The following is an 18,678-nucleotide window of genomic DNA, read 5'->3' on the forward strand; positions in this document are numbered from 1 at the left end:
ACAACACTGACACCCCATGTACACCAATTATTCCCTAAACTGCCACATTACTTACCTTTGCATTCAAACCACCCATCACTATAACCCGTTCTCTTGCATCAAAACTACTAACACACTCACTCAGCTGCTTTCAAAACGCTTGCATCTCATGATCTTTCTTCTCATGCCCAGGTGCATATGCACCAATAATCACCCATCTCTCTCCATCTACTTTCACTTTTACCCATATCAATCTAGAGTTTACTTTCCAACACTCTATTACATACTGCCACCACTCCTGTTTCATGAGTAGTGCTACTCCTTCCCTTGCTCTTGTCCTCTCACTAACCCCTGACTTTACTCCCAAGATATTCTCAAACCACTCTTCCCCTTTACCCTTGAGCTTCGTTTCACTCAGAGCCAAAACATCCAGGTTCCTTTCCTTAAACAATCTGCCTATCTCTCCTTTTTTTTTCATATTTTGGTTACATCCACACACATTTAGACACCCCAATCTGAGCCTTCGAGGAGGATGAGCACTCCTCGCGTGACTCCTTCTTCTGTTTCCCCTTTTAGAAAGTTAAAATACAAGGAGGGGAGGGTTTCCAGCCCCCTGCTCCCGTCCCCTTTAGTCGCCTTCTACGACACGTGAGGAATGCGTGGGAAGTATTCTTTCTCCCCTATCCCCTATATAAAAGTGTGAATTACAAATAATTCCCTTCTGAGTCCGTGTTGTCCAACTTGCACGTTGGAGTGTGAGGTGAGGATGACTCTACCTCTAGTGTACAGTGAAGACGATTCTTATCCAGAGCGAGGTATTATAAACTAAACCATAGGAACAAAGCCAAAATTAAGGGAACAAATGAAAGCCAACGCAAAGGTTATAACGTAAGCAAAGTCCAACACAAAACAGATATAATTTCATCAGAAAAGTCACAAGCAGTTGTCGTGAACCAGTCGAGAAGCTATGATAAAGCGTGTCTGGTGTGCCACACTACAGACAGATACGGTAAACCAGGACATTCCATAAACCACCAGAGAAGCTTGTGTACACTGTGGCTCCCACCACCGACATGGACCCCGCCAGGATTCTGCAGATCATCACCAACAGCACCTGGATGGGTGAGTAGGTCTTCTGGTGTTATCTTCCGCTCCACTTACTATCTTCTCTCTCTCTCTCTCTCTCTCTCTCTCTCTCTCTCTCTCTCTCATATATATAAATATATATATATATATATATATATATATATATATATATATATATATATATATATATATATATAAATATATATATATATATATATATATATATATATATATATATATATATATATATATATATATATATATATATATATATATATATATATATATATAGTACAGTTACAAAATTGTGTAGTTCTGTATGTATTAGATTATATTATATTGCACAGGTTCCATATTATAAAACAAGTACATGTCCGTGGCTTAGGCCGTAACAGCTTCTAGGAAACCACTGGCCAATCACATCTCAACTGTGACGTCAGCATCTCATTTACATATTTCTTGTTTTCAACCAGTCAGAATTTAGAGGAGTGATGGTTGGTAGGTAACCTCCAGCCAATCATAGTTAAGTTTGGAGCGTGTTCGGGTGACGTCAGCATCTCATTTACATATTTCTTTTTGTTAGCCAATATATATATATATATATATATATATATATATATATATATATATATATATATATATATATATATATATATATATATATATATATATATAGAAATACTTAGAAAAGCAAATGGATTTGTATGTAGCATTTATGGATCTGGAGAAGGCATATGATAGAGTTGATAGAGATGCTCTGTGGAAGGTATTAAGAATATATGGTGTGGGAGGCAAGTTGTTAGAAGCAGTGAAAAGTTTTTATCGAGGATGTAAGGCATGTGTACGTGTAGGAAGAGAGGAAAGTGATTGGTTCGCAGTGAATGTAGGTTTGCGGCAGGGGTGTGTGATGTCTCCATGGTTGTTTAATTTGTTTATGGATGGGGTTGTTAGGGAGGTGACTGCAAGAGTTTTGGAAAGAGGGGCAAGTATGAAGTCTGTTGGGGATGAGAGAGCTTGGGAAGTGAGTCAGTTGTTGTTCGCTGATGATACAGCGCTGGTGGCTGATTCATGTGAGAAACTGCAGAAGCTGGTGACTGAGTTTGGTAAAGTGTATGAAAGAAGAAAGTTAAGAGTAAATGTGAATAAGAGCAAGGTAATTAGGTACAGTAGGGTTGAGGGTCAAGTCAATTGGGAGGTGAGTTTGAATGGAGAAAAACTGGAGGAAGTAAAGTGTTTTAGATATCTGGGAGTGGATCTGGCAGCGGATGGAACCATGGAAGCGGAAGTGGATCATAGGGTGGGGGAGGGGGCGAAAATCCTGGGAGCCTTGAAGAATGTGTGGAAGTCGAGAACATTATCTCGGAAAGCAAAAATGGGTATGTTTGAAGGAATAGTGGTTCCAACAATGTTGTATGGTTGCGAGGCGTGGGCTATGGATAGAGTTGTGCGCAGGAGGATGGATGTGCTGGAAATGAGATGTTTGAGGACAATGTGTGGTGTGAGGTGTTTTGATCGAGTAAGTAACGTAAGGGTAAGAGAGATGTGTGGAAATAAAAAGAGCGTGGTTGAGAGAGCAGAAGAGGGTGTTTTGAAATGGTTTGGGCACATGGAGAGAATGAGTGAGGAATGATTGACCAAGAGGATATATGTGTCGGAGGTGGAGGGAACGAGGAGAAGTGGGAGACCAAATTGGAGGTGGAAAGATGGAGTGAAAAAGATTTTGAGTGATCGGGGCCTGAACACGCAGGAGGGTGAAAGGCGGTCAAGGAATAGAGTAAATTGGATCGATGTGGTATACCGGGGTCGACGTGCTGTCAATGGATTGAATCAGGGCATGTGAAGCGTCTGGGGTAAACCATGGAAAGTTCTGTGGGGCCTGGATGTGGAAAGGGAGTTGTGTTTTCGGGCATTATTGCATGACAGCTAGAGACTGAGTGTGAACGAATGGGGCCTTTGTTGTCTTTTCCCAGCGCTACCTCGCACACATGAGGGGGGAGGGGGATGTTATTCCATGTGTGGCGAGATGGCGATGGGAATGAATAAAGGCAGACAGTGTGAATTGTGTGCATGTGTATATATGTATATGTCTGTGTGTGTATATATATGTGTACATTGAGATGTATGGGTATGTATATTTGCGTGTGTGGACGTGTGTGTATATACATGTGTATGGGGGTGGGTTGGGCCATTTCTTTCGTCTGTTTCCTTGCGCTACCTCGCAAACGCGGGAGACAGCGACAAAGCAAAATAAATGAATAAATAAATGAATAAATAATAAATAAATATATATATATATATATATATATATATATATATATATATATATATATATATATATATATATATATATATATATATATATATGTCGTTAATTTTACTAGGATATATCAGATATATCATTCATCAACGGACAATATCTTCTGTATACATTAAGACAGGCATCGTTTAATACGCCAAGGTCTCATGCTAACCTACTAGCACATGTACCCAGGAGGTACAATCAAGGTAAAGCGCGAGGAAACAAGATGTGTTTACCTGCAATGTTGACAATATTGTTTCCAGGCCACACAACATCAGCTCAAGACTCCCACACACCTCACTTCTCGAGGTCTTTTACCACAATTCCTGACCAGAATATTGATGAGGGCACACACACCCCTTCAGCCTCTCACTTACCCCGTTTCTGGTGCCTCCGTCTCTTATTATCTACCGGTGTTTCCATCCCTTCTCTCTCTACCATTGCTTCCGTCTCTATTTTTTCTAATGAAGATTCCCTCTTTACATTTTCTGTTGGTGCTTCCGCTTCCACAGTCTCTTCTGATGATTCCATCTCTACATTATCTACTGGTGATTCCATCTCTACATTATCTACTGGTGATTCCATCTTTACATTATCTGCTGGTGATTCCATCTCTATATTATCTACTGGTGATTCCATCTCTACATCATCTACTGGTGATTCCATCTCTACATTATCTACTGGTGATTCCATCTCTACATTATCTACTGGTGATTCTAGTTCCATAGACCCTACCGACCCTGGTTCCATATTCTCTAGCACTTTAGACTACAATTTCAGGTAGATATTTCAAACTGTTACTAAACATTATGGAATAAGAAAGAGGATATTTACAAAACGTAAAATGTTGAGTAGAATAAGGTTTTGACTTATTGTAACATGTAAACGATAGTACACATCAAAATGATAAGGAGAGAAATGAGAGAAATGCCCTTTCATTAACAAGATATCTGATATATCTCTTCCTACCACAAACTTATTACTCTCATCCGTTTTAGAGATGGAATTCATGGTAATTCTAGTAATAGTTGGATCTTTTAAGGATCTTAAGCTACAAAAATCACGTTCATTTGGCAGTGTAGAGTAAATCAGTCCTCAGATCAGGATGATGATCCTTCACTTTGATGACCTTCACGTCATTAGATCTATCTGGATTATTTTGTCTCCGCGTGTTCGTTCTCTGGGACTGTAAATCAATCACAGAACTCTCTCTCTCTCTCTCTCTCTCTCTCTCTCTCTCTCTCTCTCTCTCTCTCTCTCTCTCTCTCTCTCTCTCTCTCTCTCTCTTATACTGTTTATTTATGTCTATTATACTTTGTCGCTGTCTCCCGCGTTAGCGAGGTAGCCCAAGGAAACAGACGAATGACCCAACCCACCCACATACACATGTATATACATAAAGCCCACACACGCACTTAACATTCCTATACATTTCAACTTATACATACATATACATACAGACATACATATATACACATGTACATATCATACATGCTGCCTTCATCCATTCTTGCCGCCACCCCGCTACAAATGAAATGGCACGTGCGCGCGAGGTAGCGCTAGGAAAAGACAAAGACCACATTCGTTCACACTCAGTCTCTAGCCGTCATGTGTAATGCACTGAAACCACGGCTCCCTTTTCAGATCCAGCCCCCCTCAAAAACTTTCCATGGTTTTCCCCAGACACTTCACATGCTCTGATTCAATCCACTGACAGCACGTCGACCCCGGTATTCCACATCGTTCCAATTCACTATTCCTTGCACGCCTTTCACCCTCCTTTATGTTCAGGCCCCGAATGCTCAAAATCTTTTTCACTCCATCCTTCCACCTCCAATTTGCTCTCCCACTTCTCCTTGTTTCCTCCACCTCTGACACATATATATCCTCTTTGTCAATCTTTCCTTATTCATTTTCTCCATGTGACCAAACCATTTCAATACACCCTCTTCTGCTCTCTCAACCACACTCTTTTTATTACCACACGTCTCTCTTACCCTTTCATAACTTACTCGATGAAGCCTCCTCACACAACATATTGTCCTCAAACATTTCATTTCCAACACATCCACCTTCCTCCGCACAACCCTATCTATAGCCCACGCTTCGCAACCATATGACATTGTTGGAACCACTATTCCTTCAAGCATACCCATTTTTGGACTCCGAGATAACTTTCTCGCCTTCCACACATTCTTCAACGCTCCCAGAACCTTCGCCCCCTCCCCTACCCTGTGACTCACTTCCATTTCCATGGTTCCGCTTCTAAATCTACTCACAGATATCTAAGACACTTATCCCTGGGGATAAGGGAGAAAGAATACTTCCCACGTATTCCCTGCGTGTCATAGAAGGCGACGAAAAGGGGTGGGAGTAGGGGACTGGAAATCCTCCCCTCTCGTTTTTGATTTTCCAAAAGAGGGAACAGAGAAGGGGGCCAAATGAGGATTTCCCTCAAAGGCGTAGTCTTCTGTTCTTAACGCTACCTTGCTAAAGCGGGAAATGGCGAATAGTATGAAAAAAGAGACAGAGAAATATATATATATATATATATATATATATATATATATATATATATATATATATATATATATATATATATATATATATTTATATATATATTTTTTTTTTTAATTTTCCAAAAGAAGGAACAGAGGGAGCCAGGTGAGGATATTCCAAAAAAGGCCCAGTCCTCTGTTCTTAGCGCTACCTCACTAACGCAGGAAATGGCGAATAGTTTAAAAGAAATAAAAAAGATATATATATATATATATATATATATATATATATATATATATATATATATATATATATATATATATATACATATATATATATATGAAGAAGTAAGAGTATTAGTGAAAGAGAAGAGAGAGGCATTTGGACGATTTTTGCAGGGAAAAAATGCAATTGAGTGGGAGAAGTATAAAAGAAAGAGACAGGAGGTCAAGAGAAAGGTGCAAGAGGTGAAAAAAAGGGCAAATGAGAGTTGGGGTGAGAGACTATCAGTAAATTTTAGGGAGAATAAAAAGATGTTCTGGAAGGAGGTAAATAGGGTGCGTAAGACAAGGGAGCAAATCGGAACTTCAGTGAAGGGCGTAAATGGGGAGGTGATAACAAGTAGTGGTGATGTGAGAAGGAGATGGAATGAGTATTTTGAAGGTTTGTTGAATGTGTCTGATGACAGAGTAGCAGATATAGGGTGTTTGGGTCGAGGTGGTGTGCAAAGTGAGAGGGTTAGGGAAAATGATTTGGTAAACAGAGAAGAGGTAGTAAAAGCTTTGCGGAAGATGAAAGCCGGCAAGGCAGCAGGTTTGGATGGTATTGCAGTGGAATTTATTAAAAAAGGGGGTGACTGTATTGTTGACTGGTTGGTAAGGTTATTTAATGTATGTATGACTCATGGTGAGGTGCCTGAGGATTGGCGGAATGCGTGCATAGTGCCATTGTACAAAGGCAAAGGGGATAAGAGTGAGTGCTCAAATTACAGAGGTATAAGTTTGTTGAGTATTCCTGGTAAATTATATGGGAGGGTATTGATTGAAAGGGTGAAGGCATGTACAGAGCATCAGATTGGGGAAGAGCAGTGTGGTTTCAGAAGTGGTAGAGGATGTGTGGATCAGGTGTTTGCTTTGAAGAATGTATGTGAGAAATACTTAGAAAAGCAAATGGATTTGTATGTAGCATTTATGGATCTGGAGAAGGCATATGATAGAGTTGATAGAGATGCTCTGTGGAAGGTATTAAGAATATATGGTGTGGGAGGCAAGTTGTTAGAAGCAGTGAAAAGTTTTTATCGAGGATGTAAGGCATGTGTACGTGTAGGAAGAGAGGAAAGTGATTGGTTCTCAGTGAATGTAGGTTTGCGGCAGGGGTGTGTGATGTCTCCATGGTTGTTTAATTTGTTTATGGATGGGGTTGTTAGGGAGGTAAATGCAAGAGTCTTGGAAAGAGGGGCAAGTATGAAGTCTGTTGGGGATGAGAGAGCTTGGGAAGTGAGTCAGTTGTTGTTCGCTGATGATACAGCGCTGGTGGCGGATTCATGTGAGAAACTGCAGAAGCTGGTGACGGAGTTTGGTAAAGTGTGTGGAAGAAGAAAGTTAAGAGTAAATGTGAATAAGAGCAAGGTTATTAGGTACAGTAGGGTTGAGGGTCAAGTCAATTGGGAGGTGAGTTTGAATGGTGAAAAACTGGAGGAAGTGAAGTGTTTTAGATATCTGGGAGTGGATCTGTCAGCGGATGGAACCATGGAAGCGGAAGTGGATCATAGGGTGGGGGAGGGGGCGAAAATTTTGGGAGCCTTGAAAAATGTGTGGAAGTCGAGAACATTATCCGGAAAGCAAAAATGGGTATGTTTGAAGGAATAGTAGTTCCAACAATGTTGTATGGTTGCGAGGCGTGGGCTATGGATAGAGTTGTGCGCAGGAGGATGGATGTGCTGGAAATGAGATGTTTGAGGACAATGTGTGGTGTGAGATGGTTTGATCGAGTAAGTAACGTAAGGGTAAGAGAGATGTGTGGAAATAAAAAGAGCGTGGTTGAGAGAGCAGAAGAGGGTGTTTTAAATGGTTTGGGCACATGGAGAGAATGAGTGAGGAAAGATTGACCAAGAGGATATATGTGTCGGAGGTGGAGGGAACGAGGAGAAGAGGGAGACCAAATTGGAGGTGGAAAGATGGAGTGAAAAAGATTTTGTGTGATCGGGGCCTGAACATGCAGGAGGGTGAAAGGAGGGCAAGGAATAGAGTGAATTGGAGCGATGTGGTATACAGGGGTTGACGTGCTGTCAGTGGATTGAATCAAGGCATGTGAAGCGTCCGGGGTAAACCATGGAAAGCTGTGTAGGTATGTATATTTGTGTGTGTGGACGTGTGTATGTACATGTGTATGGGGGGGGTTGGGCCATTTCTTTCGTCTGTTTCCTTCCGCTACCTCGCAAACGCGGGAGACAGCGACAAAGTATAAAAAAAAAAAAAAAAAAAAAAAAAAAAATATATATATATATATATATATATTCTTTCACCCCTATCCCCAGGGATAATATACATATATATATACACATACACACACATACACACACACACGCACATATACACACACACACACATACATATATATACATGTGAAAAATGTAAGAAACAATTTAGAAAACTGAAACTTCTAGCTTGAAATGAAATGAAAAAATGAATGTCACATAATGGTTCAACCTCTAGCTATGGAAAGGAAATGTTTAATTTATTTACACAAACGTCAATAGTAGTTCTCATCAATTTAACCACTGTATCAATAAGCTTCAATGTCTAAGCTACATTTTTTCCAATTTCACTATTTTCTTGTCAAAGCACCATGTATGAAAACTATCACTCCAGTAACACAACTATAAACATTTACTTCCCCTTTAAAAAAAGTTCTGGGGAAGTCTGTCTCGATACACTGCGGGACACTCTACCACCTGGCGAGGTTTGTGTTGCAATGGTTCTTGATTCACAAACGTAGTAGCATCACTGGTGGGCCAAGGTAGTTCCGTTGGCGAAGAGGAGCTCATGAAAATTGGAGGTGGAAAGATGGAGTGAAAAAGATTTTGTGTGATCGGGGCCTGAACATGCAGGAGGGTGAAAGGAGGGCAAAGAATAGAGTGAATTGGAGCGATGTGGTATACCGGGGTTGACGTGCTGTTAGTGGATTGAATCAAGGCATGTGTATGGGGGTGGGTTGGGCCATTTCTTTCGTCTGTTTCCTTGCGCTACCTCGCAAACGCGGGAGACAGCGACAAAGCAAAAAAAAAAAAAAAAAAAAAAATATATATATATATATATATATATATATATATATATATATATATATATATATATTTTCTTATTTGCTTTGTCGCTGTCTCCCGCGTTTGCGAGGTAGCGCAAGGAAACAGACGAAAGAAATGGCCCAACCCACCCTCATACACATGTATATACATACACGTCCACACGCGCAAATATACATACCCATACATCTCAATGTATATTATTATTTATTTTATTTTGCTTTGTCGCTGTATCCCGCATTTGCGAGGTAGCGCAAGGAAACAGACGAAAGAAATGGCCCAACCCACCCCCATACACATGTATATACATACACGTCCACACACGCAATACATACCTATACATCTCAATATACACATATATATACACACACAGACACATACATATATACCCATGCACACAATTCACACTGTCTGCCTTTATTCATTCCCATCGCCACCTCGCCACACATGGAATACCATCCCCCTCCCCCCTCATGTGTGCGAGGTAGCGCTAGGAAAAGACAACAAAGGCCCCATTCGTTTACACTCAGTCTCTAGCTGTCATGCAATAATGCCCGAAACCACAGCTCCCTTTCCACATCCAGGCCCCTCACAACTTTCCATGGTTTACCCCAGACGCTTCACATGCCCTGATTCAATCCACTGACAGCCCGTCAACCCCGGTATACCACATCGATCCAGTTCACTCTATTCCTTGCCCGCCTTTCACCCTCCTGCATGTTCAGGCCCCGATCACTCAAAATCTTTTTCACTCCATCTTTCCACCTCCAATTTGGTCTCCCACTTCTCGTTTCCTCCACCTCCGACACATATATCCTCTTGGTCAATCTTTCCTCACTCATTCTCTCCATGTGACCAAACCATTTCAAAACACCCTCTTCTGCTCTCTCAACCACGCTCTTTTTATTTCCACACATCTCTCTTACCCTTACATTACTTACTCGATCAAACCACCTCACACCACACATTGTCCTCAAACATCTCATTTCCAGCACATCCACCCTCCTGCGCACAACTCTATCCATAGCCCACGCCTCGCAACCATACAACATTGTTGGAACCACTATTCCTTCAAACATACTCATTTTTGCTTTCCGAGATAATGTTCTCGACTTCCACACATTCTTCAAGGCTCCCAGGATTTTCGCCACCTCCCCCACCTTATGATTCACTTCCGCTTCCATGGTTCCATCCGCTGCCAGATCCACTCCCAGATATCTAAAACACTTGACTTCCTCCAGTTTTTCTCCATTCAAACTTACCTCCCAATTGACTTGACCCTCAACCCTACTGTACCTAATAACCTTGCTCTTATTCACATTTACTCTTAACTTTCTTCTTTCACACACTTTACCAAACTCAGTCACCAGCTTCTGCAGTTTCTCACATGAATCAGCCACCAGCGCTGTATCATCAGCGAACAACAACTGACTCACTTCCCAAGCTCTCTCATCCACAACAGACTTCATACTTGCCCCTCTTTCCAAAACTCTTGCATTCACCTCCCTAACAACCCCATCCATAAACAAATTAAACAACCATGGAGACATCACACACCCCTGCCGCAAACCTACATTCACTGAAAACCAATCACTTTCCTCTCTTCTTAAACGTACACATGCCTTACATCCTCGATAAAAACTTTTCACTGCTTCTAACAGCTTGCCTCCCACACCATATATTCTTAATACCTTCCACAGAGCATCTCTATCAACTCTATCATATGCCTTCTCCAGATCCATAAATGCTACATACAAATCCATTTGCTTTTCTAAGTATTTCTCACATACATTCTTCAAAGCAAACACCTGATCCACACATCCTCTACCACTTCTGAAACTACACTGCTCTTCCCCAATCTGATGCTTTGTACATGCCTTGACCCTCTCAATCAATACCCTCCCATATAATTTCCCAGGAATACTCAACAAACTTATACCTCTGTAATTTGAGCACTCACTCTTATCCCCTTTGCCTTTGTACAATGGCACTATGCACGCATTCTGCCAATCCTCAGGCACCTCACCATGAGTCATATATACATTGAATAACCTTATCAACCAGTCAACAATACAGTCACCCCCTTTTTTGATAGATTCCACTGCAATACCATCCAAACCTGCTGCCTTGCCGGCTTTCATCTTCCGCAAAGCTTTTACTACCTCTTCTCTGTTTACCAAATCATTTTCCCTAACCCTCTCACTGCACACCACCTCGACCAAAACTCCCTATATCTGCCACTCTGTCATCAAACACATTCAACAAACCTTCAAAATACTCACTCCATCTCCTTCTCACATCACCACTACTTGTTATCACCTCCCCATTAACGCCCTTCACTGAAGTTCCCATTTGCTCCCTTGTCTTACGCACTTTATTTACCTCCTTCCAGAACATCTTTTTATTCTCCCTAAAATTTAATGATACTCTCTCACCCCAACTCTCATTTACCCTCTTTTTCACCTCTTGTATATATATATATATATATATATATATATATATATATATATATATATATATATATATATATATATTTTTTTTTTTTTTTTTTTTCATATTATTTTGCCCAACCCATCCACATACACATGTATATACATACACGTCCACACACGCAAATATACATACTATACATCTCAACGTATACATATATATATACACACAGACATATACATATATATACATGTTCATAATTCATACTGTCTGCCTTTATTCATTCCCATCGCCACCGCACCACACATGAAATAACAATCCCCTCCCCCCTCATGTGCGCGAGGTAGCGCTTGGAAAAGACAACAAAGGCCACGTTCGTTCACACTCAGTCTCTAGCTGTCATGTAATAATGCACCGAAACCACAGCTACCTTTCCACATCCAGGCCCCACAGAACTTTCCATGGTTTACCCCAGACGCTTCACATGCCCTGATTCAATCTATTGACAGCACGTCGACCCTGGTGAGTGTTCAAACTACAGAGGCACAAGGTTGTTGGGGATTCCTGGGAAATTATATGGGAGTTTATCGATTGAGAGGGTGAAGGCATGAACGGAGCAACAGACTGGAGAAGAGCAGTGAGGTTTCAAAAGTGGTGGAGGATGTGTGGATCAGGTGTTTCCTTTAGAGAATATGTGAGAAATACTTATAGAAATAGATGGATTTGTATGTAGCATTTATGGATCTGGAGAAGACATATGATAGGGTTGATAGACATGATTTTTGGAAGGTCTTAAGAGTATATGGTGTGGGAGGTAAGTTGCTAGAAGCAGTGAAAAGTTTTTATCAAGTATGTAAGGCATGTGTACGAGTAGGAAAAGAGGAGAGTGATTTGTTCCCAGTGAAGGTCGGTCTGCGGCAGCGGTGTGTGATGTACCCATGGTTGTTTAATTTGTTTACGGATGAGGTGGCTAGGGATGTGAATGCAGGAGTTTAGGGGAGAGAGGGGCGAGTATGCAGTCGGTTCTGGATGAGCGGGCTTGGCAAGTGAGTCAGTTCGTAGATGATATAACGCTGGTGGCCGATTCGGGTGAGAAACTGCAGATGTTTGTGACTGAGTTTGGTAAAGTGTGTGAAAGAAGAAAGCTGAGAGTAAATGTGAATAAGAGCAAGGTTATTAGGTTCAGTAGGGTTGAGGGACAAGTCAATCGGGAGGTAAGTTTGAATGAAGAAAAACTGGAGGAAGTGAATTGTTTTAGATATCTGGGAGTGGATTTGGCAGCGGGTGGAACCATGGAAGCGAAAGTGAGTCACAGGGTGGGGAGGGGGCAAAGGTTGTGGGAGCTTAGAAGAATGTGTGGAAGGCGAGAACGTTATCTCGGAAAGCAAAAATGGGTATGTTTGAAAGAATAGTGGTTCCATCAATGTTATATGGTTGTGAGGCGTGGGCTGTAGATATGGTTGTGCGGAGGAGGGTGGATGTGTTGGAAATGAGATATTTGAGGACAATATGTGGCGTGAGGTGGTTTGATCAAGTAAGTAATGAAAGGGTAAGAGAGATGTGTGGTAATAAAAAGAGTGTGGTTGAGAGAGCAGAAGAGGGTGTATTGAAATGGAGAGAATATGTGAGGAAAGATTGTCAAAGAGGATGTATGTATCTGAGATGGAGGGAAAGAGAAGTGGTAGACCAGATTGTAGGTGGAAGGATGGAGTGAAAAAGACTTTGAGCGATCGGCGCCTGAACATAGAGGAGGGTGAAAGACATGCAGGGAATAGAGTGAATTGGAACGATGCCGTATACAGGGGTCGACGTGTTGTCAATGGATTGAACCAGGGCATGTGAAGCGTCTAGGGTAAACCATGGAAAGTTTTGTGGGGCCTGGATGTGGAAAGGGAGCTGTGGAACCTGCACGCACGAGGGTGGGAGGAGGTTGCCATTTCATGTGTGGCAGGGTGGGGGCGAGAATGGATGAAGGCAGCATGTATGAATTATGTACATGTGTATATATGTATATGTCTGTGTATGTGTAAATATGTATACGTTGGAACATATAGGTATATATATATGTGCGTGTGTGGTCGTTTATGTATATACATGTGTATGTGGGTGGGTTGGGCCTTTCTTTCGTCTGTTTCCTTGCGCTTCCTCGCTAACGCGGGAGACAGCGACAAAGTTTGATATGTGTGTGTGATAAGGTTGTAGCACTGGCAGTAGCGTATCGTCACACTTGTCATTCTTAAAGAAGTTTATAATTGCCTGCTGCAGGTAGCCTTTACAAAGGTCCAGGAGTAATTGTAAATCTGAGTCACCTGTGACCTTGTGTGTCTGGTACCTTGTTGTTGTTGTTTTTGTTGTTGTTGTTGTGTTGTGTTGTCTGATTACAGTAGCACATCGAAGTATCGAGATTATCAAAGGGTATATGACCATGTGGGTACCATTACTCTATATCTTTACAGGTTTTCTCATAAATTGTCCTAAATCGCTATGTCGTCGGGGTTCACTTATAGCGTTCGCATGTGTTTCGTAATATTGGTTTCAAAGTCACACCCAGATAACTAGTTTACATATGCATGGAATGCAGATAGGTTCCGAGTGTCCCAGTATTATCAGAGCATTTGTGGAAGAGCTAGGCTGACACAAACACACCGCTGTGTGACGCGACGGGAAAGGAGAGAAGATATGAGAGAGAGAGAGAGAGAGAGAGAGAGAGAGAGAGAGAGAGAGAGAGAGAGAGAGAGAGAGAGAGAGAGAGAGGATGCAGAGGGAAGGGGATGGGATAGGACAAGAGGAAATAAAGTGAGGGTAAAGCGAGGATACATACGTCAGAAGAGAGAAGTCTGGAGTGATGAGAAGAAAACAGGATGATGGCGCGGAAAGTGAATCATGATAAAGAATGGATACATATCTGAGTAACCCTTGCTAGGCCAGCCTTTATATATCTAGGTAGCCCTTGCTAGGCCAGCCTTTATTACCTCACTTGACAATTCTTCATCTTCCTTATCCGTCTGTTGTCTTCCTTCCATCCGGTTTGTCAGTTAGTGTACATGTACATAGAGAAGACGGTACAATTACTCTTCTATAATGCGTTGAAATAATGAAAAAAAAACCTGGAATCTTGGCATGATTCTGTCTAATGAACGATAACCAACCGAGTGGAAATAACCGTCTAGTCTGCTCTGAAATCAGTCAACTATTTTAGCGTGTATAACAGTAGCAGGTAGTTAACCTTTTTCTCAATCACAATATTTTCATATAAAGATGTTTACTGTACGGCTTCCAGGCAACTGTTCCTGCCTACAGGATCCCTTGTAATCCGAACAAACTTTGTAGTGTTGACCTCATCTTATGGTCCCTATGTCGGCTCCACTGCCTTAGTGTTATGGGTTGTGCTGCACTTGAATAAACCCGAAAAAAGAGAAAGTAAACAAGATTCCCAGGTGTTATCAGCGGCGGATCGAGGGGGAACAGGTGAGTCGGGTCTGACACCAGCTCGACTCTCTAGGTGTCTTGGTCGGGTTATGTTGCCGACACTACGCCGCCGGCTCCCCCAACATCCTCACCACCTACCCACACCGTGAGTCTCCTAGCTATAGTTTGGTTACTGTTCCAAGACTCGTAAAGAAAAGAAATATGTAGAGACGGTAATTAAGGCATTAAGTAATTGAATGATATATAGTGGGATGCGGATTAGGTTTGGGTAAGGTCAGACTAACGTATGGGCAAGAAAAGTTGAGTTAATGTATGAAGAAAGGACCGTCAAAAGTTTATCTGATAAATGGATTAGGAAAGAGAGGTCTACATGCCCTTGGAAAGCGCAGAATGAGAAGGCTGTTGTGGTGGGATGGTCAGGTAATATGGAAAGAATAAAAGAGAATAGGATGACTGATGGTGAGGTGTAGCCAGAGCAGGAAACGTTAGATGGGCTTAGATTGAAGAAGTGTGAGGCTTTGAGTGTTGTAAACATGGGCGAATGAGCGTTTGGAATCACGTTAGCATAAGGATAGGTAGGAGAGCCTGCCTGTGCCACTCGAGTAGATAACACAGGACGGACTAGGCGACAGAGATGGACCAACTTGAACTGTAGTTGTAAGAACTGGTGATTTCTTGTTTCTTTCTTTGCATCATCACTAATTCTTCTCCACTAATGCCTCACCAGAAAGTCACCAGTAACACACTCCTGTTTGTCACTACTAACTTCTCCTCCACCAATACCACCACCACAAAAGCCGCCTTCGCCACCATCACCATCCCGTTCTCCACCAATACTACCGTCTTCACCCTTACCATCTCCTCCACTGCCATCACCACCACCACAACCATCTTCACCACCACCACCACCGTCATCATCACCACCACCACCACCATCAGCAGTCAAATAAAGACCACGTTGGTCATTACAACCACAATCCCAACAAAAGCTGGAGCAATACAATGTTTCATATCTTCCATAAACCCACATACAAACAGTGTTATGTTCTGCCATTATGTGTCCTCTAGCTGTCTCAGAGGCAGTGTGCCATCTACGTACGACTCTTCTATCAGTGTGTGTCTGTGCGTATATATATATATATATATATATATATATATATATATATATATATATATATATATATATATATATATATATATATATATATATATATATATATATATATATATATATATATATATATATATATATATATATATATATATATATATATATATATATATGGCCCAACCCACCCACATACACATGTATATACATACACGTCCACACGCAAATATACATACCTCTACATCTCAACGTATACATATATATACACACACAGACATATACATATATGTCTGTGTATGTATACACAGACATATACATATATACATATGTTCATAATTCATACTGTCTGCCCTTATTCATTCCCGTGGCCACCCCGCCACACATGAAATAACAACCCCCTCCCCCCGCGTCTGCGCGAGGTAGCGCTAGAAAAAGACAACAAAGGCCACATTCGTTCACACTCAGTCTCTAGCTGTCATGTATAATGCACCGAAACCACAGCTCCCTTTCCACATCCAGGCCCCACAGAACTTTCCATGGTTTACCCCAGAAGCTTCACATGCCCTGGTTCAATCCATTGACAGCACGTCGACCCCGGTATACCACATCGTTCCAATTCAGTCTTTTCCTTACACGCCTTTCACCCTCCTGCATGTTCAGGCCCCGATCACTCAAAATCTTTTTCACTCCATCTTTCCACCTCCAATTTGGTCTCCCACTTCTCCTCGTTCCCTCCACCTCTGACACATATATCCTCTTTGTCAATCTTTCCTCACTCATTCTCTACACGTGACCAAACATTTCAAAACACCCTCTTCTGCACTCTCAACAACACTCTATTTATTACCACACATCTCTCTTACCCTATTATTACTTACTCGATCAAACCACCTCACACCACATATTGTCCTCAAACATCTCATTTCCAGCACATCCACCCTCCTCCGCACAACTCTATCAATAGCCAACGCCTCGCAACCATATAACATTGTTGGAACCACTATTCCTTCAAACAGACCCATTTTTGCTTTCCAAGATAACGTTCTCGACTTCCACACATTCTTCAACGCTTCCAGAACTTTCACATCCTCCCCCACCCTGTGTTTCACTTCCACTTCCATGGTTCCATCTGCTACCAAATCCACTACCAGATATCTAAAACACTTCACTTCCTCCAGTTTTTCTCCATTCAAATTTACCTCCCAATTGACTTGTCCCTCAACCCTACTGTACCTAATAACCTTGCTCTTATTCACATTTACTCTCAGCTTTCTTTCACACACTTTACTAAACTCAGTCACCAGCTTCTGCAGTTTCTCACCCGAATCAGCCACCAGCGCTGTATCATCAGCGAACAACAACTGACTCACTTCCCAAGCTCTCTCATCCACAACAGACTGCATACTTGCCCCTCTTTCCAAAATTCTTGCATTCACCTCCCTAACAACTCCATCCATAAACAAATTAAACAACCATGGAGGAATCACGCACCCCTGCCGCAAACCAACATTCACTGAGAACCAATCACTTTCCTCTCTTCATACACGTACACATGCCTTACATCCTCGATAAAAACTTTTCGCTTCTTCTGACAACTTGCCCCCCACACCATATATTCTTGATCCCTTCCACAGAGCATCTCTATCAACTCTATCATATGCCTTCTCCAGATCCATAAATGCTACATACAAATCCATTTGCTTTTCTAAGTATTTCTCACATACATTCTTCAAAGAATACACCTGATCCACATCCTCTACCACTTCTGAAACCACACTGCTCTTCCCCTATCTGATGCTCTGTACATGCCTTCACCCTCTCAGTCAATACCTTCCCATATAATTTCCTGGGAATACTCAACAAACTTATACCTCTGTAATTTGAGCACTCACTTTTATCCCCTTTGCCTTTATACAATGGCACTATGCAAGCATTCCGCCAATCCTCAGGCACCTCATCATGAGTCATACATACATTAAATATCCTTACCAACCAGTGAACAATACAGTCACCCCCTTTTTTAATAAACTCTACTGCAATGCCATCCAAACCCGCTGCCTTGCCAGCTTTCATCTTCCGCAAAGCTTTTACTACCTCTTCTCTGTTTACCAAATCATTTTCCCTAACCCTCTCACTTTGCACACCACCTCGACCAAAACACCCTATATCTGCCACTTTATCATCCAACACATTCAACAAACCTTCAAAATACTCACTCCATCTTCTCACATCACCACTACTTGTTTTCACCTCCCCATAAGCCCCCTTCACTGATGTTCCCATTTGTTCCCTTTTCTTACGCACTTTATTTACCTCCTTCCAAACATCTTTTTATTTTCCCTAAAATTTAATGATACTCTCTCACCCCAACTCCCATTTGCCCTCTTTTTCACCTCTTGCACCTTTCTCTTGACCTCCTGTCTCTTTCTTTTATACATCTCCCAGTCATTTGCATTGTTTCCCTGCAAAAATCGTCCAAATGCCTCTCTCTTCTCTTTCACTAATAATCTTACTTGGGCAGATACAAGAAGTATCTGAGGTGACGCA

At 41.6% G+C, this 18,678-nt stretch overlaps 1 protein-coding gene across 2 annotated transcripts in view; it reads left to right on the plus strand.

Moving 5' to 3' along the window:
* Positions 1-18,678, plus strand: part of LOC139757749 (putative neural-cadherin 2) — a 104,037-nt gene that overhangs the window by 20,329 nt on the left and 65,030 nt on the right. For both annotated transcript variants that reach the window (XM_071678503.1, XM_071678504.1), the window contains exon 2: positions 789-1,101. In XM_071678503.1, the coding sequence (XP_071534604.1) occupies positions 1,053-1,101 (49 nt within the window). In that variant the 5' untranslated portion in view covers positions 789-1,052. The remainder of the gene's footprint in view (positions 1-788; positions 1,102-18,678) is intronic.

The sequence above is a fragment of the Panulirus ornatus genome, chromosome 28, assembly GCF_036320965.1.
Source record: "Panulirus ornatus isolate Po-2019 chromosome 28, ASM3632096v1, whole genome shotgun sequence".
In the NCBI taxonomy this organism is placed as follows: Eukaryota; Metazoa; Arthropoda; class Malacostraca; order Decapoda; family Palinuridae; genus Panulirus; species Panulirus ornatus.